The sequence below is a fragment of the Ambystoma mexicanum genome, chromosome 11 (assembly GCF_040938575.1).
Source record: "Ambystoma mexicanum isolate Mex_15411 chromosome 11, UKY_AmexF1_1, whole genome shotgun sequence".
Taxonomy (NCBI): Eukaryota; Metazoa; Chordata; class Amphibia; order Caudata; family Ambystomatidae; genus Ambystoma; species Ambystoma mexicanum.
In genome coordinates this window covers 1,028,123,674-1,028,151,112 of record NC_090934.1, presented here as the reverse complement: position 1 = coordinate 1,028,151,112, position 27,439 = coordinate 1,028,123,674, and the positions used below count along the sequence as shown (strand labels likewise).

At 43.2% G+C, this 27,439-nt stretch overlaps 1 protein-coding gene across 1 annotated transcript in view; it reads left to right on the top strand.

The window, feature by feature from the left end:
* TIPIN (TIMELESS interacting protein) overlaps window positions 1-27,439 on the top strand; it is a 563,857-nt gene that overhangs the window by 89,888 nt on the left and 446,530 nt on the right. The window contains exon 3 of the mRNA XM_069624271.1: window positions 6,674-6,776. Coding sequence (XP_069480372.1) covers window positions 6,674-6,776 — 103 coding nt within the window. The remainder of the gene's footprint in view (window positions 1-6,673; window positions 6,777-27,439) is intronic.

Below are 27,439 nucleotides of genomic sequence, written 5' to 3'. Positions count from 1 at the left end.
TTGAGACTTAAAGAATGGGCAAATAAACTATCATACTTGGCCTGACTGTATTTCTGATAGTGTAAGAGCATTGACAAAGTAATGAGGGATTGGGGTGTAGGGGGAACAAACAATAATAACTATCGTACTAGGCCTGACGACATTTCTGATAGTGTAAGAGCATTGCCCAAGGTGAGGGGAGAGGAAGAGAAGGTACAGGAGGGGACAGAAAAGGTAGGGATAAATTGGGCATCAAAGTGAGTATGGTGAGCAGAGGTAACGCCAACGGAATTCAAGTGAACAGGAACAAAAACCTACAAATGGAGGATGGTGTAGCGATGAATGAGCACACCATGAGGCAAAAAGCAATTAATGCATTTAGCATCTCGGTGATGTTGGTACATCCATAATGTAATAGTCTATTGCTGTAATTCAGAGGCATGGCAGTTAGTGGAAGCAGCAGGGGCATTGCTGCTGGGCAGACAGGGAATGCAGTCCAGCTGACGAAGGAAGGAGGTTGAGGCAGCAGATGGGGCAGGCAGAATCGAATTTGCAATATAAGTTGGAAAAAAAACACAATGTGGCAGCAAAGCACAGCCAAATGCAAAATTCGAAGTCAAAATGGAAACCATGCCAGAGCTGGGAATGGGTAGAAATGTGGGAGTACAGGCAAGATGGAGTGGGAGGAGAGAGTTATCGGTGTGAGGGAAAAACTGGTCAACAAAGGATATTGTAAGGGCTAACCTTAAAGAGATGTAGGATGCTCCAAGGCTCCATGTGGGCGGCGTGTGCAGTGGACTCCTTTGCCTACATCTGCACGGGGGAGTAGGAGGAGGCCCAGCAGGCCCGGCCATGCAACGGGGGAGTAGGAACAGACAGGGCATTTTTGGTGCGGGCCTTCGGGAAAGAGGTCGGCTTCTCCCCTGCCGGCTTCGCATTGGCCGCATTAAACGAGAAAGGGCCCAATCGGAGGCCTTGTTGGCACAGCTCCATGGCAACCCTCCGAGGCACTCCAGTGCCGAGGGCAGCCATATCAGAGCAATCAGCTGGAGAGGGCGCAAGGGCCCCGATGCACAGTGCCGGATGAAAGAGGTGATATAGTTTTGCCAAATAGTTTTGGGGTTATATGGTGGTGTTTTAGTGTGCCGAATGCTGTGTAGAATCTTCCCACTATTTGTGCTTCATGGAAGATCTTCATTTCTCTTTACATGTGTTGTGGAGTAGGCTGGTGGTAGTTGTAATTTAGTTGTGGCTTCAGCAGGAGTGCAGCAGGTGTTATTGAATTAGTTGCCATTACAAAGTTCTACTCACAGCAATTTTATTTTGGCCCATCCTTTTGTCTGTGGGGACTTCGAGGAAAGCATAAGATGGCCTTTGTGCCAATGTGGCTGATTGTAGTCCAGCCCCACATACTCTATTGAGGTTTAAACAGGCATAGAATAGTTTCCTACCCCAGAGTTGGTAATTACACATATAGTGGGGTAGGCCTGAGCGTTAGGCGGTTTATCAGGCCATCCTAATTGACTGGCTGCCAAAACCTTTGTTTGCTGGCCCGGCTTAGGCCAGTCCATGAGTTAATGTGGTTACTGCCCAGTCCTCAGATTCCTTCCTGAATTTCTACAGAGAGCTTTGAAGATTTGGGGAGGGGTGGGCTTTCCTTTTTAGGGTAGGCTGGGCCCTGGCTCCTTTGTCCTTCGTACTGGTTCCTTCTAAAAATGTGCTAGAGTCCCTTGCTGGGCTGTTCCTTTTCCTGCTCCTGGTTCTCGGTGCTGGCTGGATTGGCTGTCCCGTGCAGGGATAGTTTCTGGGCCTTACGCCACTAAGTAAGGAGCCTCTGTCATCCAGAATGGTGATGGGATACCACTACTCTGCCTCTCCTCCTTTCAGGGTCATCTAGGGTTGCCTCCACTGTTGCCCCCATCGTAGGGTTGTTCTTATTGGTTGGCTGCCCCGTTTTGCCATTCGAGGCACTTGGTCGGGTCCCTCTCTTCCATGCGCCTTCCTTGCTATTGCTGCTGCAACTGGCTGATGGTTTCTCATTCTAGGAAAGATTATTCTTCTGTTTGGCCATCAGGGTAGTTGCTGTGATGGGTGCAAAGCCTTGGGTACTGGATCCTCTCTTCTGTCCCGTGGAAGACACCTTTTACTTGCTGGTTTGTTTTCGCAGCTTCCGAGCCATGTCCTCTGGATTTGGCATGGAGAGGACTTGCACTTGGGTCTTGGTGGCATGGTATATTCCTCGTTTTCAGCTGTGGTTCCCTCAGTCCTGGATTAACGAGGTTTTGCAGCACCCTCTGTACCGTTGTTGGCCATTGACTTGAATTGGCTCAAATCCAGCTCTGCTTCTTTCCATCTTAGGTCATCTGGGTCTCGAACCTGGAACTGGAGCTCTTCAAGCGTGTCATCTTTGATGTTCTCTGGGTTTGGCACCTTTGCTCACACCTCTGGGATAGATAAACTCTTTCCTTTCTTAATCCTATAACTGTGTCTCTGCCTAAGGACTTTGTCCAGTTTATTCCTTGAGAGAAACATTTAGGACCTTTATAACTCCCCCTATGATTTTAAATGACTTACTTCACTGGATTTAGTCATTTTTCTTAGATCTCTAATGTGTCACTTGAGGTTTCCACCAAGTCTAGGATTTATTATATGATTTACTTCAATTAATCACTATGGGTCACTCATGGTATTGACTAACATTGGGCACTTTATCGTTGTTGCACTGCTTCTGAGAGTGAACTTGTGCCTGTATAGGTCTGGTATTGTGAAACGGTATGTAATCTTTGGCTGGTACTCTGTGCCTTGTTTCTCATTTTGGCTTAACTCCCTCTCTCCCACCTCAGTACTCTATACATGTGTAAGAACATCCTGGAGGGGTTTATCTTTATCACTTGGTGTGTGGGAAGTGTAGGGAATAGGGAATCTGTGACAAATGCATGTATGGACATTTGTGGGTTCTGAGTATAAGTGCAATAATGGATTATTGATAATTATGGATACTTTTTCTCTGACCCCTTAGCCTCAATGTTACTGAGCTTCCCACCAGGTACCCTTACCTTTTATTTTAAGGGGCTGCCCATGGCCATTTACTTTTTTAAATATTTATTTTATAGCTACACTGTTATTTCTAACTTGAATTAATTGTTTGAACTGGTTGGGTGCCTGTGCTATTTTATAACAGTGTGTTTTGACTATGGGCTGACTAGTGGACTAGTTATACCTCTCTACCAACATTCCTCTCTCCCTTGTGTGAAGCCTGACTTTGCCATAGCTACCCAAAGATAGTTTGCTCCCTGACTTTCACATATGGGTTTACATCCCTCATCAGTGGGCTGTGGAAATATCTACCTAACAATCGGCGTGCATTTAATGGGCATGCCGAGTAATTTATATATCTCCCAAAGCCTTTCCTATTTCTAAAACCTGAGTCTTTACCAACATTGAACAAGGGCAGAATTGGAGTTTATAAGCTGAATCCTCTTCCTTTTGACATGGAGGGGAGAGTACGAGGGAGAGTACGAGGGAGAGGAGAAGGGGGGTGAAGGAGGGATATATATATTGTTTTGCTTGCATATATCATTTCAGTAGGAAGGAAGGAACTTTGATAAAGGATGTTATGAATGCAGCTTAAATTGACAAAATCCAAAGTATGTACCAGTTATGGTTTGTAAAGCAACCATATCTCTGCCATGGACATAAAGTGCTCATTATATCTTGTGCAGATTACCCGGGGTTTCCTTTAGAAACCACAGCTGGTCATTTTTAGTGGCTGTAATGTTCCATTTAATAATGTTTTCTTTTCACTGAATTGAAATAATGGTAAGGCTTTTTAATGATCCATAGTGTGAATGCACACTGGGCATTTTGCCTGAGGCAGGGCCTTCTGCCATGCCTTAATCCCTCTTAAATTGTGCTGTAATGAGTTAACGTTTTGTAACCTTTAACCTCATCTATGAAAGTTCACCCAATTTGGCAAGCCCACTAATCTGGGTCTACCCAAACACTCAACAGATATGGTTACATTTCATGGACCTTTTCATGTAAAAACAGACTTGCGCCTACTCTCAACATTACCCTTTGCTCTTAGAAGTTTTTGCCCAGGGATATAGCAGGGTGGAGAAATCAAAATGGCATTTCACCAATGGAAAGACATGTTGCTTAGGGAAGAGAAGGTATATAAAAAAAAACAGCATGGGAAAGACCAGCAAAGCATAGGTCAGGCCTATAAAAGAGAAATCAAATCAGTAATGAACGTGAGAGTGGCAGGCAATAAAACACAATAGCCGGTGGTATCTTGGATAAGCCAGCAAGAAAGCCAGAGTCTAGCGGCAGCGTGTGCTATTGTTCCCAGATGTTTTTGAAAGAGATTTGGGGTCCAGCTAAAGCCAAGTCTGGAAAACGTTGAAGTCCTTGGGGCATTGAGCCTCCTAGTTGTGGACAGCCTCCCTAGTTGTGGACAGCCCAGAGGCAGACAACAAGACCTGCGCTCTTTTGTTTCCTCCTAAACCTTAAAGCATATCCCAGTGTGACGAGCACTATAACCCGACGTGGGAAGTAAGTCTGTACATTTGGAAGGGTACTGGATCCCTTAATGGAGAAACAAGAAGTCGGATCAAGCAGAGGCAGGGGAAAATGGATAAAGGGCAACCCTAAGCCTCACTGTGAACTGCCGGGTCACTATAACCGCGGCTTAGGAAGCAGCATGCTGGGCACGTACTGTTCTTGTGTTGATAACCAATAGCAGGTAATGGGCCCTAAACTCCTGTGAAGAGGTCCTGTGGCAAAGAAGCATCTGAATACGTTATCCCTGTAGCCCCAAAGATCCTGGCCAAGACTAGTATATCATGTTATGGACACCTCAACGCTGTATGGTTTATTCCATCTTAACAGTTTTTTGCAGAGCTCCCTCCTAAAGAGGCAATTTTATTTTTTGTGAGAGATCAAATCACACGTCCTATAAGTGTTCAACTCAATTGCTTGCTACTTGTGGACTTGAGCACCATATCCTTGAGTCTGTGGTTTACTCGAGTTCTCTGGGGAAGACCAGTATCCTCCCCCATCAGTGATACCTCAAAACTGCATCTGAGCCCGGTCACCTTACCCCAGAAAAGGTTCAGAGGTTTCTGAGGATTTGACATCCTGAAAAGGGCCACAGGGGTGTCCCCCATATAATGGGAGAGAGGATGGACAGGCAACCCTCCTCAAATAATAAAGTGGGCATGGGGGAGGCACACAGAGTGTAAGCCACGGAAATGTATCCAGCGAAATAGTGACCCCAATCTCGCTGTATATTTTATTCCATCCTCACACTGTTTTGTAGAGACCAATTCCAAAGCGGAATTGCTATTTTGGTTATAGATAAAACTTTAGTCCCTCCATGTGTTTCGGCCATCTATGTGACTAACTTTGTAAAGAAATACAACTTTTGAGCCTTGCATTACACGTCACGTTATTTAATAATGGCTGTAATTAATAGTACCCCATGTATTGACCTCTGAAAGATGGATCAAAATTTTCAACCTGTGGCAGCAAGTCTCACAAGTATCAGAGATGAAAACGTTATTCACTTAGCTACTCTTGGATGGCACATAAGGGAATGCCAAGTTTCTCTTAGTAAACTATCTCTTCACTCCCCAGCTAGACATTGACTTTTATAAGCAAAAGATCGTGCACTTCTGCTGCAGCCACTATCAATGTGATATTTCTAAGTGTCTGCTTTCTTGGCAGGCCAGTCCAAGACAAAATCCAAGACAAAATGGGAAGATTCGTAAAATGCTGTCAGATTCTCTGAGCAAAGAAGCTCAGAGCGGCGAGACCACAAGGCAGTTTATCATAAAGTGCACTGATCTTGCTGACCTACCGCCTCAAGCTTTAGCCCATGATATTTACATTTGAAAGCACTATCAGACCAGGCAATTAAGCGGATGAAACTGAAGACAGTTTGTTTGAATCTTGACTAGAGACCAGCACAGGAATCTATTAGTTCATGGCCCTCACCATTAATGTTTTGGATTTAACTGGGAACCTTTAAAAAGAAATTGTTTTGACTTTTCCATAACCAAGGCCTTACCATCTGAAAGGAATGGGAAAGTCTTCGGCAGCAGGAAAAGCCATTTCCTAAGCAACATTTAAGCATTTAAACATAAGCATTTAAAGATTTGCTGGTGCATCCGCTCCCACACCATGTTCCTGTGAGAAGTAAGATGAGACGTTTTGTTACCTGCTAGGAAAGAATCAAGTCCCAAAAGAGGATGTTGGGGACTGTCACTAGATTAGTCTCTTCAAGTACCTCCACATGCAGTCTCCATTCCGTCAGTGTCTCCATGTTTGCATTTGCTTTGCTTGCTCATGTCTGCACTGTTTCTAGTCTAATTTAGTTCTCCAAAGATGTTGACACCATATCTTGGCATAGTGTTCCAAATGTGACTCTATTACCCAAGTAACACATCCTCCCCTTTTCTGGTCTATGTATGAATCCCAGCAGGCCTCTACTGTCCCCCTGCTCATAATAGTAGAGACAATTTATGGTGTGCTTAGTTGTTTTAAGTTGCAAACCACTATTTGCATCTCTTCTGCCTTGCATGAGTTTCAAATGTTGATACACTTTTTATAATGCATTATGTACAGGATTTGTGCTATTCGTATGAAAGGATCAGTTGTGTGTAAAATCCTAATCCAACCTTTGTCTGTTTAGTGGACGATTGGGATGGAAATAGGGGATCTCCCCCGGCAGAGGAGCCCCCCAAGCCGACCAGGAAGACAGTGAAGCGAAACATCCCAAAACTGGATGCAGATAGGTAAATTAAGCAGGAGGTGGCTAAGTGTGTCTTGTATCCAAAATTAATGGTCTGTAATTGGATTTATTTCTGGATTTGTGAAACATTTGACATAACTCACTTGCAGACATCTTGCAAAAGTAAACCATATGGCGTGTGTAATAAGATAAAACCACAAATACTTTTATTGAGGAAAGGGTGGAGCAGATAAGTTGTTGTTCTTATTTAGAGTGACTCTGGATTCCTGAGGTAAATCGCCTCCCCCAATCTTATCAGCTTCAATGTGGAGCTCCTCCATGTCTCTCACTGCAGTAAAATACTACTTATTTTCTTTTTCTGTCCTTGGACCTGAATGTGGACTGGGATATGGCACTTTGAATTCCCAATATGAGAGATTTGTTCACATTTTCATTCATAGCCTTTGTTTAGCTTTCATCTGGAATATTAAACTTTGATTCTCAGCTCGTATTAAGGGTTTCAGCCTCTGTGTCAGTTGCAGTTGTGATTGAAATAAATAATTCACCATCAGGCCTTCATATATTTGGAATACATGGTTCACCTCCTCTCACTCTTTCAACAGCTTGGGACAAATGATTTGCTCTCTGCCACAGATTTGCAGCAAATGATTCAATTATCTCTCTCCTATTGTAGACTCAGGCTTTCCCCAGACTCGAATCTTTATGATCTGTCTTTCATTGACTTGCAGTCAGTGATTCAATTCTTCTCTCAGTCTTGTCATAGATCTGGAACAAATTATTCTTTCTCTGTCTTTAATAGGAATTCAACAAATTATTAAGTTTATCTCGACCTTTCATAGACCTGGGCTTTATTTATGAGCATGAAACATATATTTAAAAGCCTTTTCTGACAATCTATTCGATTTGAGCATGGAATACATGATTGTAAAGGTTCTCTCGTCGTTAGCCAGTTGTTGGACTTTGGTTTCCAGCAAAGGGCTTCTTGTTGACACACTTTCCTGTACTTTAGTAAAGTACTAAGCTTTCATCCCCAACTTGAGACAAATCTTAAAGATCCACCTCAGACTCGCTAGTATTATTTCTATGGCCCTTCTCTGTCCATAGCCTCTTAATCTTTACACATCTTCTTTCTCCTCTTTGCCTTATACCTCTTTGTTTTCTCCACATTACACCCACATTACACTGTGTGCTCTCCACTTTATCACTTGGTTCTCTCTTCTTGTCTAATTAATTCTCTGTTGCTATCTCTTTCTGAAACAGCGTCCTGTCCCAGAATCTATTCCTCTGCCTCTTCTTTTCATCGGTTCGGAGCGGTGTTGCCAAGCACCCATTTGACTCACAATCACACTCTTTTCCGTATCTGTCATTTTCTGGATTCATCCGATAATGTAGACCAGGGGTCAACAATTAAAGTTGAAGGCTACTAACCAGGCATAAAAAGTCACTCACCACCTCCATTCTCGACATGCACACAGAACACAATTTCTTATTCGCCAAGAGCGTCCCTTGTTGGAGTTTCCATCGGCCTGAGCATCAGACTTTGGCCACGCCCCCTTTTGGCCCACCCATTGGTCTCTTTACCAGTTATACAGCACGTCCTGGGCAAAGCCCAGGGCGAAGTACGGCTGCAGCGGTCTGCTGATGGACGCTGATCTGATATTTCTCTGTATGAACTATCTTGTACTATGTTTTTGTCCTCTTTAATTTTCTCAGGTCCGTTGTGGCCACCCTTGCCGGTTCTTCCAGCCGCAGCATGCACAGCTTACTTTCTTGATGGTTTTTCATTTATTTTCATCTCACTGCTTGCTTCAGTTCTACTCCTCCGGTCTGATTGTTCCACTTTTGTCACTGCTGCTGACATGACTAGTTCTATTCGGACCCTTTGTACTTCTCATGGTTCCTTCCCTCTTTTCTCCTCTCGTAATCACTCTGTCATTCAACCTGCCTGTACTCCTTATTCTCCTCCTGTTATTCTTGCTCTTTGGAATGCATGTTTACTTTGCAACAAATGACATTCCGTTTTGGATTTCTTTCTACATTTGAATGTACTTTTTTTCTGTATTGCAGAGACTTGGCTTTCATCTTCTAATATAGCTATTCCTGCATCTTTGTCTACTTCTGATACTGCCTTTCTGCACACTCCTCCTCCATCACTCGAGGGGGTGGGACTGATATTCTTTATCGTTCCTCATTTTCTCATACTTCTAATTCGTTGTTTCCTCCTACTTTTGCTTCCTTAGAGTACTCTTTGACTACCTTTTCTAACCCATATCCTTTGACCTTTTTACTTGTGGACCGCCCTTCAGACTCTGTTGTTTCTTTTGTTGATGACATTGACGCTCTGCTTGAGAATATTTAACTGTGTTCAATGACATTCATTCCACTGGCCGATTTTTTATTTTATTTTTTTTTATTTTTTTTTTATCTTCATCTTTCATATTCCCATGCATTATTTCCATTCTTAGCTATTCTTGAAGACCATCATCTTTCTGCTCTTTCTACTCCTCCTCCCCATGTGCCTCTTTTTATTTCATCATTATCCAAGTCTTCTGTCTCTTTTCAACCGGCTTACTCTTCAGATCATCATCTTTTACTTTTTTCAATCTTTCCTTCTATTTCAAAATCTAGACAGTTCTCTAATGAAGTATCTGCATATTCTCTGCTTGATCTTCATGCCTTTTAATGCTCCGTTGTTTGCTTCCTCCTGTATTTCTAGTCTTCCTCCTTACTCTATTCTTCATTTGCTGCTCTATGTGCTGATGAAGCAGCTTCTACGCTTTGCTCTTCTCTCTCTTCATCACTTGACTCTCTTTACCCTGCTTGCTCATTTTCTCCTTCACAGAAGCCACTGCAACCTTGGCTTACTCCTCATCTTCACTCGATGTGACCTGCTCTTCGCTGCCTCGAGCGAAATAGGCGTAAAACCTTTTCTGACTCTGATCTTCTAGTTTTCTCTTCCTATCATGGAGCATCATTTTATTTTTATTTATTTATTTTTACTGTGCCGGAGTCCGCAGGCAGCGGGGCGCCGCACTTAACACATAAAACTTTTAAACATACAGGCCATATGACAACACAGATCATAATAGTTCCAGAAGGTTCTTACTTTAGTTCTGAGATATTATCTGAACAGGTGGGTCTTGAGGGTTTTCCAGAAAATACTGTACTGTGGGAGCTTATTCCATATATATATATATATATATATATATATATATATATATATATATATATATATATATATATATATATATATATATATATATATATATATATATATATATGATCTGCTTTTCTCTGCTAAACGGTCATATTACTGTGATCTTTTACATACACAATCTGCTCACCCTAGATGTCTAGTTCAATCACTCTCTTGTCTTCTTTCTCTGCCTTCTCCTAATTGCTCTCTTAATTCTACTTTATCTGCATCTGATCTTGCTACTATGTTTTCTTCCAAAGTGGCTGCTATTCGTGCAGCAATTCTTCCTCCTTTGATTTCTTCCTCTTCCTTGATCTCATCCTCCTCAACTATTTCATGCTTCTTTCCGATTTCAAACTCTGACACTTCATCCTTGTTAGACGTGCACACCCCACTGCTTCCCCTTCTGACTCTATTCCTTCAGTACTCGTACCAAAAGTCTGTCCTTCTTTGATGTCTTTAGCAAAACAGAAAGGTGATGGCTGGAAGGTTTTGAATTAATCATAACCACGGGCAAAACTCTGGGCAACCCTCCAGACCATCGTTTTTCAGCCTGCCAAGCCATTACAGAAGGGGAAAAACCATATGCAAATCAGGCTTGGTCCTACCCCAAAAGGGGCAGTCCAGCCCGAACTGCTAGGTCACATCCCTTCTGCACAAGACCACAAGCATCCCCAGACATGTTTCAGCCTTGTTGGGCGACATCAGTGAGGAGTAGCTTGGGTCTCTAGGCCTGGCAGACTCGGGACCCACGTCTGGGTATACCCGTCCCACTCGGGGTGACTTTAGCAAAACAGAAAGGTGATGGCTGGAAGGTTTTGAATTAATCATAACCACGGGCAAAGCTCTGGGCAACCCTCCAGACCATCGTTTTTCAGCCTGCCAAGCCATTACAGAAGGGGAAAACCATATGCAAATCACGCTTGGTCCTACCCCAAAAGGGACCCAAGCTACTCTTCACTGATGAGCCCCAACAAGGGCGAAACATGTTTGGGGATGCTTGTGGTCTTGTGCAGAAGGGATGTGACCTAGCAGTTCGGGCTGGACTGCCCCTTTTGGGGTGGGGCCAAGACTGATTTGCATATGGTCTTTCCCCTTCTGTAATGGCTTGGCAGGCAAAGAACGGTGGTCTGGAGGGTTGCCCAGAGCAATGCCAGTGGTTAAGATTCATTCTAGACCTTCCAGCCATCACCTCTTTGTTTTTGCTTCTTTGATGTCTTATCTTACTTTTCTTTTCAACATTTCTCTTCTCACTTTGATCATTCCTTCTACTTTTAAGCATGCTTCTATTCTCCTTATTCTCAAGAAACCTTCCTTGAATCCCTCATCTCCCTCAAATTTTCGACCTCTCTACTTCCCTTTCTTTATAAGCTTCTTGAATGTCTTGCTAATTCTCAGGTTTCTTCCTTTGTAGCTGATAACTGTAGTCTTCCTAGCTTTCAATCTGGTTTTTGTCCCTTCAATTCAACTGAAACTGCCCTTCTCACTGTCTGCGACTTATTACTTTCTGCTTGTTACTCTAAACATTCCTCACTTCTTCCTTTGGGTTTATCAGTTTTTGACATAGTGGATCACAAATTGCTTTTATTGTCTCTTGCTTCCTATGTTTTTTCTGGTACAGTTATACATATCTGATTGCACCTATTCTGTCTCCTGGGCCGCATCAGTCTCTGATACTGTGCCTTTTACTCATGGTGTTACTTAAGGTTCTGTTTTGGGTCCTTTATTTTTTCTCTTTATAAGTCTCCTCTTGCTGCCATTAGTTCATCCTTTGGGGTATCACACTATTTTTAGGCTGACTCCCCCCAACTCTTTCTGCCTTTCTCCTCTTCTATTCATGATAATCTAATTTCTTGTCTTTTGGCGATCAATTCCTGGTTGTCAGACCATTTTCTTGTTCTGAACTCTTCTAAAACTGAGGTCCTCTTTTTCACTGCTCATACCATTCCTCCTCTCTCTTCGCCTTCATTGATTTCTTTTTCTCCTGTTCGACTCCCAGTTTCTTCTACCGTTCATAATCGGAGACATTTGATTATTTTACTTTTATCGCTTTCATCTCTTTAATATTCGTAAAGCTCTACCTTTTCTTATGTTCAATGCTACTAAACTCTTGATTTCTTCACTTATTTTTTCACATCTTTTCTATTGCTTAGCTTTACTTTTTGGTCTTCCTGTTTCCGGGTATCTCCTCTAAAATCTGTCTTTAATGCCTCTGTTCGTCTTCTATATTCACCTTCGCCCCATGATTCCATTTATTTATCCTTATCCTCCCTTGGATGGCTATCCTTTCATTCACGTCTCAAATTATTTTTTCTTTGTATTATACGTTTCTTTATGGTCTTGCTCCTCCGTATCTCTCATCTCTTATCTCTTTTTATGTTCCCACTCGTTCTCTTCATTCTCATATTCTTTTTCATTCTTGGCCCCCCTTAATTTGAATGTCTTCCCTCTTTCTATTCGCTCGGGTGTCCACTTATTCCGTTTTTATCTTAAGACCCATCTTCTTCAATTATGATGTAAAAGGTTAGAATTTGATATTGTTCTTTTTCGTTTTACTGTAAGTTTGATATGTACAGCGCTTTTGGGTAAGGCACTATATAAATTCCAAATAAATACAAAGAGCCTATACTCACTTGCCAATGGCTAGATTCGACTGCACATTTTGAGGTCTGGTTTGACGCAGTAGTTGATTTGCCGACGGCCCTCGTATTGGTAGCTTTACTACTACCTCCAAACGTGCACTGCACTCACTGCTAACATTTTAAAAGTCCAGAGCTCTGTGTACTCGATCACACAATACCCCACAGACATGGAGAATTCCTGGACTTCATTTTCTTGGGCTTGGTGCACCACTCGTTCTTTTCACTGAGTCCGCTGGCACAGGCCTTTAATCATGTTCCCCTCTTGACCCTATGCCTCTTCATGTGCTTAAGGCGATGAAGATTGAACTTGCTCATATCATCACCTCTGCAGTTAATTATTCTCTTCATGGTGGGGATGGCCCAACAGCCCTTAAGTAGCACTGGTTTCCCCCCTTTTGAAACCTTAAGCAGGCACTGGTTTCCCCCCTTTTGAAACCTTAAGCAGGCACTGGTTTCCCCCCTTTTGAAAAAGTCCAATTTGTATACTTCTATTTTGTCTCTCTCGCTCCCTCTGTTTGTTTCTTTCTTTCTTTCTTTCTTTCTTTCTTTCTTTCTTTCTTTCTTTCTTTCTTTCTTTCTTTCTTTCTTTCTTTCTTTCCCTCTCTCTTTCTCTCTTGGCCTTTTATGTGTATGTGGGAAGCCTGAATGGTTCCTACTCGAGCTGACCTGTTCTGTTTGAGAGAATCATTAAACAGCTTATGCTGCCGTTGTACTTATTCTTTGCATGCAAGGAAGGCTCAGAGTGTTAGTGTTCATCAGTTCCATTTGTGAGAGGGTCATTCTTATTACACACTGTGCTTCATCTGTTAATAATGTGAGAAACCTGCCTTTCTGTCATGATTGGGACCATTGCCTCCTTGTAATGACTTCCATACAGTTTAGACCTTTTGCATGTGCCGGATGGATGTCACATTTTACTCTTGTGAAGGAGAAAACACATTTTTGCTCCCTTAAAATTGCATTTACTGTCTGTTTAAAAATAGGGTGTAAAATACTCCCTCAAAATCTTATCTTCAGTGGACATTAAATAACACCAAAGAATTCCCTAAAAATCGGGGAATTATGGTTTATATTTTTTAACTGTAGGAGCTTTTCTGCGGTCCTGATCACAAACGTAATGGTATTCCAATATGCTCGGGCATAGCAGGAGAAGGACTTTTTCCTAGTGTGCTTGTTTTTTTTATTTCAAGTGCTTGCTGCCAGAGATGCTAAATCTGGTAGCAGAAGGTAGGTGTTAAGGTCCGCAGTAAGCAAGGCCCCCAGGATAATAGTAACCCTTTATTTCAGATGCACTGGTGGGAAGAATTCTACATGCCCCTAGCTAATTAGTCTGATAAAAAGGTGGGAGGAATGCCAGCCTGACTCTCTCCCTGTTAGAAAAACAGGTATCTGACATTATAAACCTGCCCTATTCTGTAGTTTTGTTGTACATTATTAGTTGTGCAAGACTCACCTGGATGGAAATTTGGAGTCTGGTGCAGAAGAGCCACAGAAGACACGAGTACTGTCCATAGGTCTGAAAAGAAGGATAAGAAACAGGATGCTTCAATGCAATCTGTCCAAGTAAATGTCCACAAGGAGATAGACCTACCAGCACAAGGGCAAAAAAAAGCAGCTGCAGGTGAGGAAAACTGAGGCGTTGAGCCAACACCATGGTCTGGGTTTGTGAAGCCAAATTGCAGATCCAAGAGTCCCACTTAATGCTTCCCAGAAAAAAGTCGACCGGGAAACAAAACAATAAGTCAGTAAGTTATTACCAAAACCAGGGAAATCCATAGGTAGTCTCTAGAAGGGAGAGCAGAAGTAGATCGGAATTGGTGAACGAAGCTGAAAAACTGGAGTATGTCCAAATGCTACTTGCAGAATACACTTCTGTTCGGAAGAGTCAACCTGTGCTCCTTGCCAGTTAATATTTTACGGGTCTGCAGCTACTTGAGGTCTTCCGTGCATGCCACTGACTGAATGCACGCTGACGCAGTGACATCAATGTTGGTCTGTGCTTATGGGAACTGCAGTTTCTCCTCCTATATCCACACTGCCACTTCCTTAATAAGCTCCAACAAGTGCACAAGGAGGGTGGGTGCTTGGATGCAGGGCTTGTTGTGGTGCATGCACTACACATGGGCTCTCTGTTATTATTAATGCCGCTGGAAGAATCAGTTACTGTCTATGATGGTCCCAAGGAATGTGGATGAGAGGACGGGTTGAGGGATGAACCCATCTTAGTGCATTCCATTCAGACTTCCTTGGATGATTTCATGTTTGAATAGGTGACTGAAGAGAACACATTTCGTTTACGTTGGGTTCACTTTTAGGTATGCACTTGTTAACCACATTTGAAGGGTGGCAAGGCACTTCCAGAGGTGTTTCATGTTGTGCGAGCAGTTCTCTCTGAGATAAAGCTGGGTATCATCTGCCTGTTGGTGCACAGAGAAGTTTGGCTCGCCAAGGAGTGAACCTAGCATTTCCATTTACAGGTTGAAGATCAGCGGGGAGAAAGAGTATTGAGCCCTGTGGAATTCTGTTCGGAACTGGGCTACGGTCCACTCTGAATGTGCCCATCTAAATATCTTGGTGTTACATTTCCCAATAGTTGATGTAGTCTTTGCCATAACCTCTGATCAATAGTGGCTGCCATGGTTTCTTGTGCAGTGTATTTCGGTTTTGTTGCACCCGAGGGTTGTGTGAAGACTACTTAAAGGGGAAGGGAAATTGTATTGTCGCAATCATTCAGGCATGTATTTTTTAGCCTACTGTAATCGATCTTAAAAACATTTCCTATGCATCTTACCTAAGTTTTCCTCACTTTTACACATGCAAAAACAATGTGTTGGCTGTGGCCATCTTGTGCTAATCTTATCCGTTGATGCATCGCCCTAAGTACAAGTGCGCTCGCGGCACTAAGTCCTATCACTCGCCCCTGAAGCTGACATCACTAGTCCAAACAATATGCTCAACCTATTTTCATGACGTTCATGGCCAGCATAGCCAAACGTGCCCTAGCATCACCCACGCCATAACGTTACTAAATGCAGAACCAGGAAGATAAACAAACACATCCTCTGACAGCACTTTACTTTTCTTTCTTGTCCCAAATAGGATAGCAAAACATTATTTTTTAAGAAAATATCAGTAGTCTGCAATGTAACAAGTGCTTTTATTTATCAAAGAACACTCACAATTAAATATTAAGTCCACGAAATGAGCAATATATTTTCAATATGCAATATACTTCAAATGTTGTTTATAACTTCCTCATGAACGCCGATTGCGAGCAAGGATCAATCAATCCCTGTACTCCAATTCTTGTGTGTCCTTATGTTACACCAGCAAAACTTTCTAATGACGCACATGGTGTTCCGTTCATGAGAAGATATGGATTCTTTGCACTTTCAAGCGCAAGGCTTTCGCTTGAGCATGTAGTTACATCAGGAACGCTGACAGGTTGCTCCTTATTGCCGGTACCGCCAAAGGGCAAATTGGTCCCTGTCGGTCGTCCCACATAACGGTTATACAATAAGCACCGTTTATGATTATCCACCAATGTTGATTGAAGAATCCATCCGATGTTAGCTGGAAACTATGGCATATGCAGATCGGTACACTATATCTGTGTAGATAACAGAATACGATAATATATTTTAGTAGCCGTTCTGTAATCAAATATAACAAGTTACTGTGTAATTCAGAACTGGATGAAACCTGATCATAAACGCAGACAACACAGAGTGAACACACACATGACAACATGGGGGAGTATTTGAGACCAAAACGTGCATGAAAGGTTAGCAATGTGAAGTAGTTGGAACTCCCAATGGGATGGAGAACCAGATGCACCTGCTGCACATAGCGGGCCCCATCAGAAAATAAGGACAGAGTTGGTAATGTTTTATGTTGAACCACAGACACATGGCATTATAATGGAACTGGTAAGATTAGTGATTGAAAGAGAACCAAGTGCCCACGGAAAAGGTTCAGCCCCGCCCCTCCCCTCAAACCCCACTTTATGGTGCTGAAGGATGCAACAAGCACACCAGGATATTCCACGGGACAAAGCGGTTTAGATATCATTAGCCTGCACACAGGTTGTAGTTGCGGGTCTTTGAGGAATCGTCTTAATATGCTCCAGATAACAACCCATAACAAGGCCAGTAAGCAATACGTCCCAAAAAATCTAACTTCTATTCACTCCTCTTTAAACTATAGACAAGTGACAATCATTACTAGACGGATAAACAAACCGTGAGTTATGCACTCAGTTTTTTTTATAGTGCGCAGTATAAATATCATTCAACATAATATAACGTACTGCATCAATTATTTTGATCAAATCGCACATCGCTGAATTAGTCATTATGCATACCGCACACATGCAATTTTTAATCGCACACATTTTATGTATAGTTGAGCTTACATTATTTTAACAAGGTCCATTCTCTCCTTGTCACGCTGAGTAACTGCTCCAAACAGATCGCAGTCCACTTTCAATATAGTAAATGTTATCTTTTTTGTGGGTATTCGACACATTGTGTCCTTTGAACAGTTGCAGACTTTCGCTCAAGGTCAAATAACAATAGCAGCCTGTTTTCAGTGATTGAAGCCAGAGACGCGTAGGTTTCGATTTTGTGAAAGAATGCCACAAAAAAAACAAAATTGGACAAGACACTGCTTCAGACAAGTGGTTCAGAAAACCAAGGACAGTTACAAACAGCTATGCAAAATGTTTTGCGACAGGAATGTAGGAAGAATCCAGAAAGGTATGTGTTGCTGCTAGCTCCAGGGACATATCATCTCTGTAAGAAAATTCAATCGAAACCCCACCTCTCCCTCGACCAGCACTATTTAATGGCACAAAGCGCAGAATGTGTGGGTCAGTGTGACTGTATTTCTTCCTCGCTTCCCCCTGGCACCAGCCCACGAGCCTCCCAGGTGCATTCCATAGTGATGTAGTAGTAGGCTTAGCATATTATCGTACTTTTCACAATGTAACTTGTAAGAGACCTGACCTTCACTCCATGGAGAGATGAGGCCAGCTGACCCACGTGCGATTCGACAGACGACTGAGAAACAAACCAATTGTAGCCTGGCATCCCCCTACGGAGCAGGGTCATGTATACTGTTTTACCAATCAACTGTGCGGGTTCAGACCCTATATGTGATGTCATTACTGATGCTGTGGCCTCTCAAAAGGCACCAACATTCCTCTGCAGTCCGAACATTCTCGAGCAGCAGAATCCTTTGCTGATTTTTAATCTGTACAATTAAACCAGGTTATCCTTGCAAGCTATCTCTTGACTTCTTTCCCTAGAGGGTTGTATTAATTCTGATATGAGCGTAACAGGGAACAGCCTTCAATTGCACAGCGCTTACTATAATTCATGCATGTCCGTTCATACTTCCTTGCGCACTTGAGGCAGCCCTCTCTACCTTCATGCGAGACAGGTGACATTGCGTGCCCATACTAAATAGTTTACATTCATGGTTCGACTAGACCTTGTGCCAATCCGCCGTGCTAGTGCATAGGGTAAGGGAGGAGGAACCTATAGGTGTACAAGTGCTGGAGGAGGGTGTTAAGATGCATTTCTAAACTCTTACCTGATGTGCCAAAGTTTAGGAGGCCACCCTCGGTTTAGTGAAACGGGGGACCTTTCTGGACAAGCCAGACCAATTTAGGTAGCTTGGCAGTCGGTCAAGACTAAGTCTCAGGAGGGGTGATAGTGATCAGAAGCCCACAATGAGCACACACAGCAATGAACCACAAATTACTCTTAAACAAGTGCTTATGAAAGATATCTATACATTTATTGTCGACTGGACCAATAGATACAAGTAAACTTTAGCTATGCGAAAACAGTTACCACACATAATACTCTACTATAAAGCATGTATACAATATGTTTCATAATGCTACAAATGAGGAAAATACAACCGCGACCTGTAAAGTGAAGGGTTGGTTAACATGCTAGGAGCATTGGACAATTTTTCGTTCCCTAACATTCGAGTCCAGCCCTGAGCAGTGGGTAGCCTTGTGCTCAACATTGCACATTGCAGTAGTGCGTGAAAGTGCCGGTGAAGCAAAAAGCGGTTCTTCTTGGGAAGGCTGTAGCAAGTCAGGAAGAGGCGTGAGGCGATGAAGAATTGGTTGCCACTATTCGTGTAGGATGTGCCCTTACCGGCAGATCAGTTTTCAAAAGGTGAGAATAGCTGGGGAGCGCAGGCTAACCCAGCCAACATCGAATACCTTCATGGGATATTTGTGCGCAAAAGGTATTGGTTGTGCCAGTCGGAAACAGTCAAGTGATGCAAGGGCTTCATCCATGTAGCCAACTGGAGCCATGGGATAGATTTTATGTCTGCGCTGACATAAGCCCTTTCCATTACCCTCCCATGAAACTTATTGTCGACAGGACGCACCTCCACTTCTTACAAATATAAAACATGTACCTTATTGTAACGACTTATTGCGTCTGCTACTGGGAGGCTGTTGGGACAGTTTTTCTGAAGTCCAAATAAGGGCTTAGTAAAAGCATTCAACTGAGGCAGTCCAATACTCCAATCTTAGTATAATGCTGTACCACCAGAGTTCAGAGTAGCGTAGACTGAGCAACCAGGCTTGTTTTAGGAGAGAGGGCTATAGAATCAGTACAAATGAAATTGTAATAGAAACGGTCCAAAGAAACACTGAAACACTTATGTATTGTCAAAATAAATGGTTTATTTAAATACAAATAGGCCCAGATAAATCTTGGGGGAAATAAATACTATCACATTATGTATAACTACATTTATAAAAACACAACACTATGCTTGAAGGTAAACAGACCAAAACATATATCCTTATTTGGAACACCTAACTGGAGTTCTTGGGAAGTCAAAACCAATAGTTAATTTTAGATTACTTTCAGTAATACCAGGGTAGTAGACCCTTTCAGTTGTACCGTGATGCTCAGCAAGAAATCACATAGTCTAATCAATTGGGACAATATATTTTTCTGATCTAGTGAAACACAGATACTAGGCACAGTATAAACCTATCACGGATTCAGGATAACAGTTATTCTAGGGGAGTTGTACCTTGGGGTGTAATATTCAATTACAGTTGCTTTTCAGTTCACAGACTAAGAGAAGCAATAACTCTAACTTATTTTAGGATAACACAGTTACACTCAAGATAAGTAAAACCAATACTATAAGCAACTGAAAGGCAGATGTAACCTAAGACACTTTTTGTGTCTGTCTAAAACAGACTAGGGAAAGCAAACCCCAGTTTTACGCTTTATGAATGACCCAAAGGTATTCTACGTAGCACTTTTGCTGGACTTTAGGACTTTTAATTTTTATCATGTGGAGAGTGAGACCTTTTTTCCCACTCTCTCACGTATTTTTATGTGATTTGAACTCTGTGTTTCTTTTGGTTTTGGAGTCTGACAAACTCCATAGGTATCATCTTTACATTGTGACACACAGTACCTCCAGAGAAGTGGCACAGGGGAAGTCTCTTAGAGTGAAATTGAATTGACTTTCTAGACCCAGCACACACCATCTTACAATAAGGTGCTGGAGCGGTTACTTTGTCTAGTTTCTCATGTAACATTTTTATGTTACCCTTTCTACAATTAAGGGCTGGTGACAGTGGTTTACTTTTTCCTACCATTGAGTGTTTCTACCACGGGCTGTAATTGCAGCTGCAGTAAAGCACCCATGGGTGCCCATTTTGTCAAAATGGCCCCAGTCTTCTTTTTTCACCATTTCTTGTTGGAGAGGTCCTTCTTGAGATTTACTCTGCGCGCCAAACTAGGTTTGGCCCCTTTGTTTTGTCTTTGGCAGGATTCACTGGTGAAGCCCGCCTCTGGCTGCAGCGTGTCTGGCCGGGCAGGAAAGGTTCTCGAAACTCCCTGTGCTTAGTCTCCTTGGTTACAGGAATGCACCCAAAGGTGATTGGCTGGCTGTCCTTGGAAGACGGCCACCCTGCTGTGTGAGTGACAGCTAGACTTCGAATGAATGGGAGAATCCTGCATAAAAGGCGAGGTCTTTTTGACAGAAGTCAGAGACGACCACCGGACGAAGGAATCCGAAGAAGAACTTGTAAGAGACGCCTGCTGCAACTCCTGGACCGTTGGTTTGCCCGGTGAAGCCCTGCTGCAGTACTGAGCTCCAAATTTGCCTCGACTAGAGAAGGCCTCAAAGGACGACTTCTCCCCTTCTCCCCTTGGATTGGCGGGACCAATTGACCCCAAGGCAAACTCATCTGGAAATCCTCTGGAAGCTGGCTGTAATTCCAATGCTGCTACAGCAACTGAATGCCAGGGAGAGGAAGACCAGTATCGAGTGCATTGTTTTTAAGTCAGACCCGAGCTCCAGGAAGATCCTCAGGACTCCCTCGAAGCAGGACTAACTGGCAGGACTAACCAAGCCTGAGCCACCTCAACAGAGTGCTGAACCCCAGAAGCAAGGAACAGGTATCTGAGAACCTCAGTGGTGCTATTCGGGAGAAGCTGAAACCGCAAAGTGCAGTAGATCTGAAGTTTGCACATTGCTGCCGCCAACCTTCGAATCGTAGTGGAGGAGTCCCCAGACATCCTCCCTCTTGTTTCCATGACTGAGGCCCAGGACCAACGGGATCTGCCATACAACAACAGGAACACAAGCCAGCTGGAACCAGTTTCTTCAGACCTAAGGTACTGTAAACTAAGGGGTACTTGCCTCTTGCTGTGTAACCTTTTAGTTCTCAGTTCAGACTTGCCTTTGTTAACTGTTGGAGAGTTGCTTGCAGCTTTGCCCATCCCAAGCCTCCGAGCTTGTGGCCCAACAGTGATCTCCTTTTCAACAAAAACTCTCTAACATTGTGCAAGACTGTTTACTTACCTTCAAGAAGAACTTCAGCTTTCCTAGACTTTGCTCAATTGACATTGGCTTTGCTGGCTCCCTGATGGACTCTTGTAACCTCGGACTTTATTTTTTGATCTGTCTCTCCAAAATGTCACACATTCTTTACTTGTATAGCTGGGAAAGGGTTAATTTACATTGCATTGGGTGTTCATAAGTGCTTACCCGTTTGAGAAACTTGTTAACCATTGTTTCTCCCTCTAACCTTTTTTCCTTTGACACTAAACTCAGTATTGCTCTAAATGTACCAGTGATATATCGATGTCCACTGTGTCCTAGGTATTTGTCACCCCAGGGTGCAGGAAGTGTCTGTGTGCCATCCCTACTGATTTATTGAAACCGAGAGTGTGTATTTATTGAAGTATATTTTTGTGTTACATATTTGCTCCCTTCTAGCCGGTCAAGTGGCACAGCGTGTAGAGCGCTCACTTTGACATCTGTGCAGAGCATGCTGACGCAGGTTCGAATCCCGGCAGGGTCAAACTCAGCCTTTCATCCTTCCGAGGTAGATAAATGAGCACCACACACCGTGGGCAATAATAAGAAGCACTCGGATACCTGAGGGTTCGTAACGCTATATAAATGCTAAATTATTGTTATTTTATTATTATTCTAAAGAAGGCTTATTCAAACGGACTGTTAATTAATAATTGTTTAATCAAGAAACCTACTTGTCACTGTGAAAGTCTATGTTATAACCCTACAGCTCACATTGAACCCTCTTGAGATAAGCCTGGCTGCTCAGTCACTCTACCAACTTGTATAGTACATGCTTATACCAAAGGTTGGGTTATCTATTGCCAAGAGGACAAGGCTGGTGCAGTCTCCCACAGGGTACTGCATACAATCTTGCCTAACAGTAGGTAAAACCTAAGGTAGGCTTTTTCTGGACAGGCTAACAGCAAGTCAGGGAAAGCAAACCCCAGTTGGGGGGCACTTATACAATTAGTCTTACAGGAATAATAAATGAAACCAACAGCATTACTTTTGTGGAAGAGGCACACCAATTCACACGTGAGCCAAATATCCTTATATCTACTTTCCAGAATGGCAGAACATTTCTAAGGTAAGTAAACTAACCTTGTATATACTTTGCAGAAAGGTGAGAACATCATTTCTTATAATGTGAGGAGAGTTTGTATTCTCTAATGAAGTCTAGTTAAGCCTTTCACATCAGTAAAAGTGTTCAACAAATTACTGCCACCAGTCATTAATGGTAAGTTTTTCCGTGTAACATAAATGTTACATTTATTTAAAATGAGAAGCGGGATGCTCAGTATCACTCCAGCACTCCACTTAAGGTTGGTGGTGCTGGTCTCACTTAATAAAATGTAAAAGGGATCCAAAGATCCTTTCTACCCATCAGAACCGTAGTTCTCTCGAGGTTAGCCAGCGAAAGTTCAAAGTGGAGCCCCTAGGGCAACCTTGCAACAACAGGCACTTGTTGTCAAAGAGGATACATTTGAAAAGACACTATGGCGAGCCCAAAAAAATCACACCCATAAAAAGAGTAAAATATTCTGTGAGTGTGGAAAAAGGTTCCCACCCACGGAGGTATAAGAACAAATAAGCCACGCGTAAAGCTAAACGTTCTGGGGTTGACACAGGTCAGGAAGATTTATCATTACTACGAAAATCTTACCTAACGGGCCATCATCGCAAGTGTCATGTATTGCATGTGTGCATGGGTTTTGGGTCTAGCAGAGGGTTTGACAGACACCAAGCCTCAGTGTACCTTTCACAGATGGGAAATATCCATTTACATATCAGTCTTTCTCCCACCCAAATGGGCAGTCCAGCACCGAAATGCTAGGGCAATTCGCTTCTGAAGAATAGTACCAATAGCAATCCCAGACATCTGTCTTCTAGACAGAGGATAAGCAATATAAATGAAGGAAAGGTAAAGGATATACATTATTGCATCATAAGCCCGATTTTATATTGCCGTAGATAAATACTTTGTAATACATTATATAGCATTGTAATTGAAAGTGTAATACCATTAAATTGTTTCTGTACAATGTCCAAACATTGGGGAAAATATCAAAAATGTTATTGTGAGTGGATTTTGAAGATAGCTACAAATTATTTAAATCTGGAAGTCAACCTTAGAACAAGTTCTGATTTTGAAGGACAAGGATAGTTTGCAATGTTTCATGGCATTGTAGGTGTCCTGGGGACAAAATCAGGATCCATTCCATGAGTACGCATGGCCAACACAGTCAATGTCAGCTCTTTCACAAATTCCAAATCCATTTCCTGGTACATTGGCATGGTCACACATTGTTTGCTTCATTTTGTAAAGGCTATGAGGTAATGAAGCATTCCAAATGTTCCTGCTGTTTTCGCTGGCTCCCTCCCAATGTTCTCGTTGTGTGCAAGTGCAGCTAGCGTTGTTCTGGCCTCCATACTGTCTATGCCGAAATGCAACCTTTTGGGCCTGTACTGAACACCTCCAAATCTCCAGTATGACAGAATTCTGTGAGTCCCTTCAGGTCTCTTGAAAGCGCTTTCTCATATACAAGTGTTTTGTGTGGCGGGGAACATGGCACTGGCCACTTCTTCTTGCGTTACTGCTCCTTCGATAAAAAGGTCCATGTGCACATTCGTGGAAATGTTGGTTTTCTGTCCATGAGTGTACATTGGAACAAAGGTGCATCAATGAATGCCATTCTTCAAGTAGAATTTCTAAAGATTCATCACAAGTTTTGGAGCTCCACCAAAGATGATTGCTGATAGACTGATACCGCTTTAAAAGGTTTCTGAAAGCTTTTTTTTACCAGCAGCTGTAATTTTTATATTGATTGATTTGGCAGCGTGCCATACATCAAATTGATAACAAATGTGTGGAAACTGCTCTTGCATGGCCTTGACTATTAAAACGTGCCTGTCAGTGGCTATCAGGTTGTTAGTGTGAATTCTCAGAAATGTGCTAATTCCCTCCACCTTAGAGACCCCCAGCAACTTTGCTTGATTTTGAGGACTTGCTTTTTACCTGGAGAGAGTGAGACCCTTTTTCCCACTCTCTCATGTATTTTAAGGTGATTCTTAACACTGTTTCTTTTGGTTGTGGAGTCTGACAAACTCCGTAGGCATCATCTTTTACATTGTGTCACACAGCACCTTCAGTGCATTAGCACAGGGAAGTCTTTACGATTTCCCAAACGTTTAAATACCTTCTCTGGGATAAACGACTGTTTCCTAGAGCAGTAAAGTGAAATTGATTTTACTTACATTTGTAACTTTCTAGACCCAGCACACACTATCTTTACAATAGGGTGCTTGAGGGGTTACCTAGTATCCCCTTTGTCTAGCTTCTCATGTAACTATTTTATGTTACCCGTTCCTCACTGAATGGCTGGTGGCAGTGGTTTCGTTTAAAGTACTCTGATGTGCATTTACTGCGGGCTGCGTTCGCAGCTGCAGTAAAGCACCCAAGGGTGCCATTTTTGTGATTTCTTTGTGGAAAGCTCCTTCTTGAGATTTACTCTGCGCGCCAAACCAGGTTTGGTCTCAGTGTTTGCTTTGCCTTTGGCGGGATTCACGAGTGAAGCCCGCCTCTGGCTGCAGTGTGTCTGGGGTGGGCAGGAAGTGAGGGAGGTGCCCTAAAACTTCCTGTGCTTAGTCTCCTAGGAGACCCAAATGCACTCTGTAGTGATTGGCCGGCTGACTGTCCGGCAAGGACAGCCACCCTGCTGGGTGACTGACAGCTAGGCTGGAATGAATGGGAGAGAACAGAATAAAAGGAGAGGCTTTTGGCCTGTAAGGCAGTCGACCACTGCACGAAGGAACCGAAGAAGAACTTGAAGAGGACGCCTGCTGCAACTCCTGGACCGTTGGTTTGGCTGGTGAGGCCCTGCTGCTGTGCTGAAACTCCAAATTCGTATCGACAGAGAAGCCCCTGCAAGGGCGACTTCTCCCCTTGGGTTGGTGGGACCAATCAACTCCAAAGTAAGCCACCTGGACATCCTTCTCAGAGCTGGTTGCATTTCCACAGCGTTGCGGCTGGAAACCGAATAGCCAGGGAGAGGAACACCAGACTGTGTGCGTTGCTCTTAAGTTGGCCAAGAGCTCCCAGGAAGATCCTCCAGACTCCCAGGAAGCAGGACTGACGGAGCCTGAGCTCCCTCAACAGATTGTAGGACCCCAGAAGCATGGAAAGTCCATCTCGACAGCCAGGAACCGCAGAGTTGCTATTTGCGGTAGTCACGAGGAGCTGAAACGCCAAAGTGCCACTTGTTGGAAAGATTGCCTGTTGCGAGCAGTGACCGTCCCATTGCAGTGCAGGAGTCCCCAGGAGTCCTCTCTCTTATCCCCACGACTGAGGCCCAGGAACAGAGAGATCTGCAGAGTTGCTCAGGAACAGAAGTCATCTGCTGCCCTTTTTCTTCAATAGTCCTCAGGTAAGCCTGTGCCTCTGGGTTGCTCCTGACCCCTTTTTCACCATCATAGGGACCCCCAGCATGTCCCTTGCGGCCTCCCTGCTCCAGCCGCCGCATCCCCCTGCTTTGTTCCACCTCCCTCGACCTCGCCCAGGCTCTTATTGGCCCCCCTCCCTATCTTGGATCTGTCCTGGGCAGCCCCCTGCCCAGCAGCCCCTGCGGCTAAGGGCCCCGAAGCGAAGGGCGGCTCCTACATTGGCGGCTCCAAGACGTGTCTGCCTGCAGGTGTCCGCAGGGGAAGCCAATGAAGCCATACATTCCCTCTGAATTTTTGATCACATTTAATCATTTGAACAATCTCTAGCAGGCAGCAGTCGAATACAAAGTATTTTTGCTCCTTTAATAACTTACCTTTTCATAACCTAGACTGCCACAAACTTACACTATGCATTCTTCGAGAGATATGTGACCACCAGCCTAAACCTATTCATGGCTGGACAACAAGTATTGCCTGCATTACAATGTTAACTAGTACCATACCCAGAGAGAACTATGAAGATTAGCCTGCGTCGCATGTAGATAGAATTGTAAATGTTAGCATGTGCACACTTAGAATCCTCAAACTAGCCTGCGTCGCATCTAGATAGTAATGTGATTCAATGATTGACAAACGATTTACCGGCCAAGCCTGGACCAAGCGTGCAATAATGAATCAATAACCGACTCACTAACAATTTCACCCCTCTGCATACACCTCTCAAACTCCAAACAACCACAACTCTATAACACAACAAACTGCACAAACTTCACTACACTGCAACAACAAAACAAACACACATAGACTCGCACAACAGTGCACGACGGCTACCGAACGGAAAGCAGCCCAAGCCCAGCCAACGGACCCACCGGGCTGAGGCCGCCAACAGCACATCACTGCTCTCTTGCACTTTCCCAGCTTATTCCCTCTAACTCACCCCCCCTTCCCTTTTTCAGAGCCGCCAGAGTGACAGGGGACCACTCCGGTGGTGATAGTGCGCGGTACAAATATCCTTTAACATTAACATTAACAAAGGTACTGTAAAAGTCTGAGAGAACTTATCTCTCATTGTAGAGTTGCTTGCATCTTCTACCACTGGCAAGTCTAATCAGCTTTGGCCCTGCATTTGATTCTTATTTTCTTCAAAGACTTCTAAAACATTATGCAAAGACTTTTCTACTTACCTACCAGAAGTACTTCATCCTATATAAGACTTTTGCCCATTGACCTTGGCTTAACCTGTCATACTGAATGACTCTGCTTAGTGAATCCAAAAGTATTTGCCTGCTTAAGAATATTTGCAGTCTCTTGTTTGTTCTAATCACCTTTACCTTTTACCAACTTCTAACCGTATTCTAAATGCAAACAGTAAGATATCAATGTCCCCAGCCACCCTAGTTATTGAAATCACCTGAGGGTGTAGGTTGTGTCTGTGGGGCATCCCAAAAGGGTCTTTACTGGTTTAAAAACTAAGAGTGTATAGTATAGTATTGAAGTATATTTGTGTGTTACTTTTTATGTTGCTCCCTTCTGAAGAAGGCTTATTCTAGTTGACTGATAAAT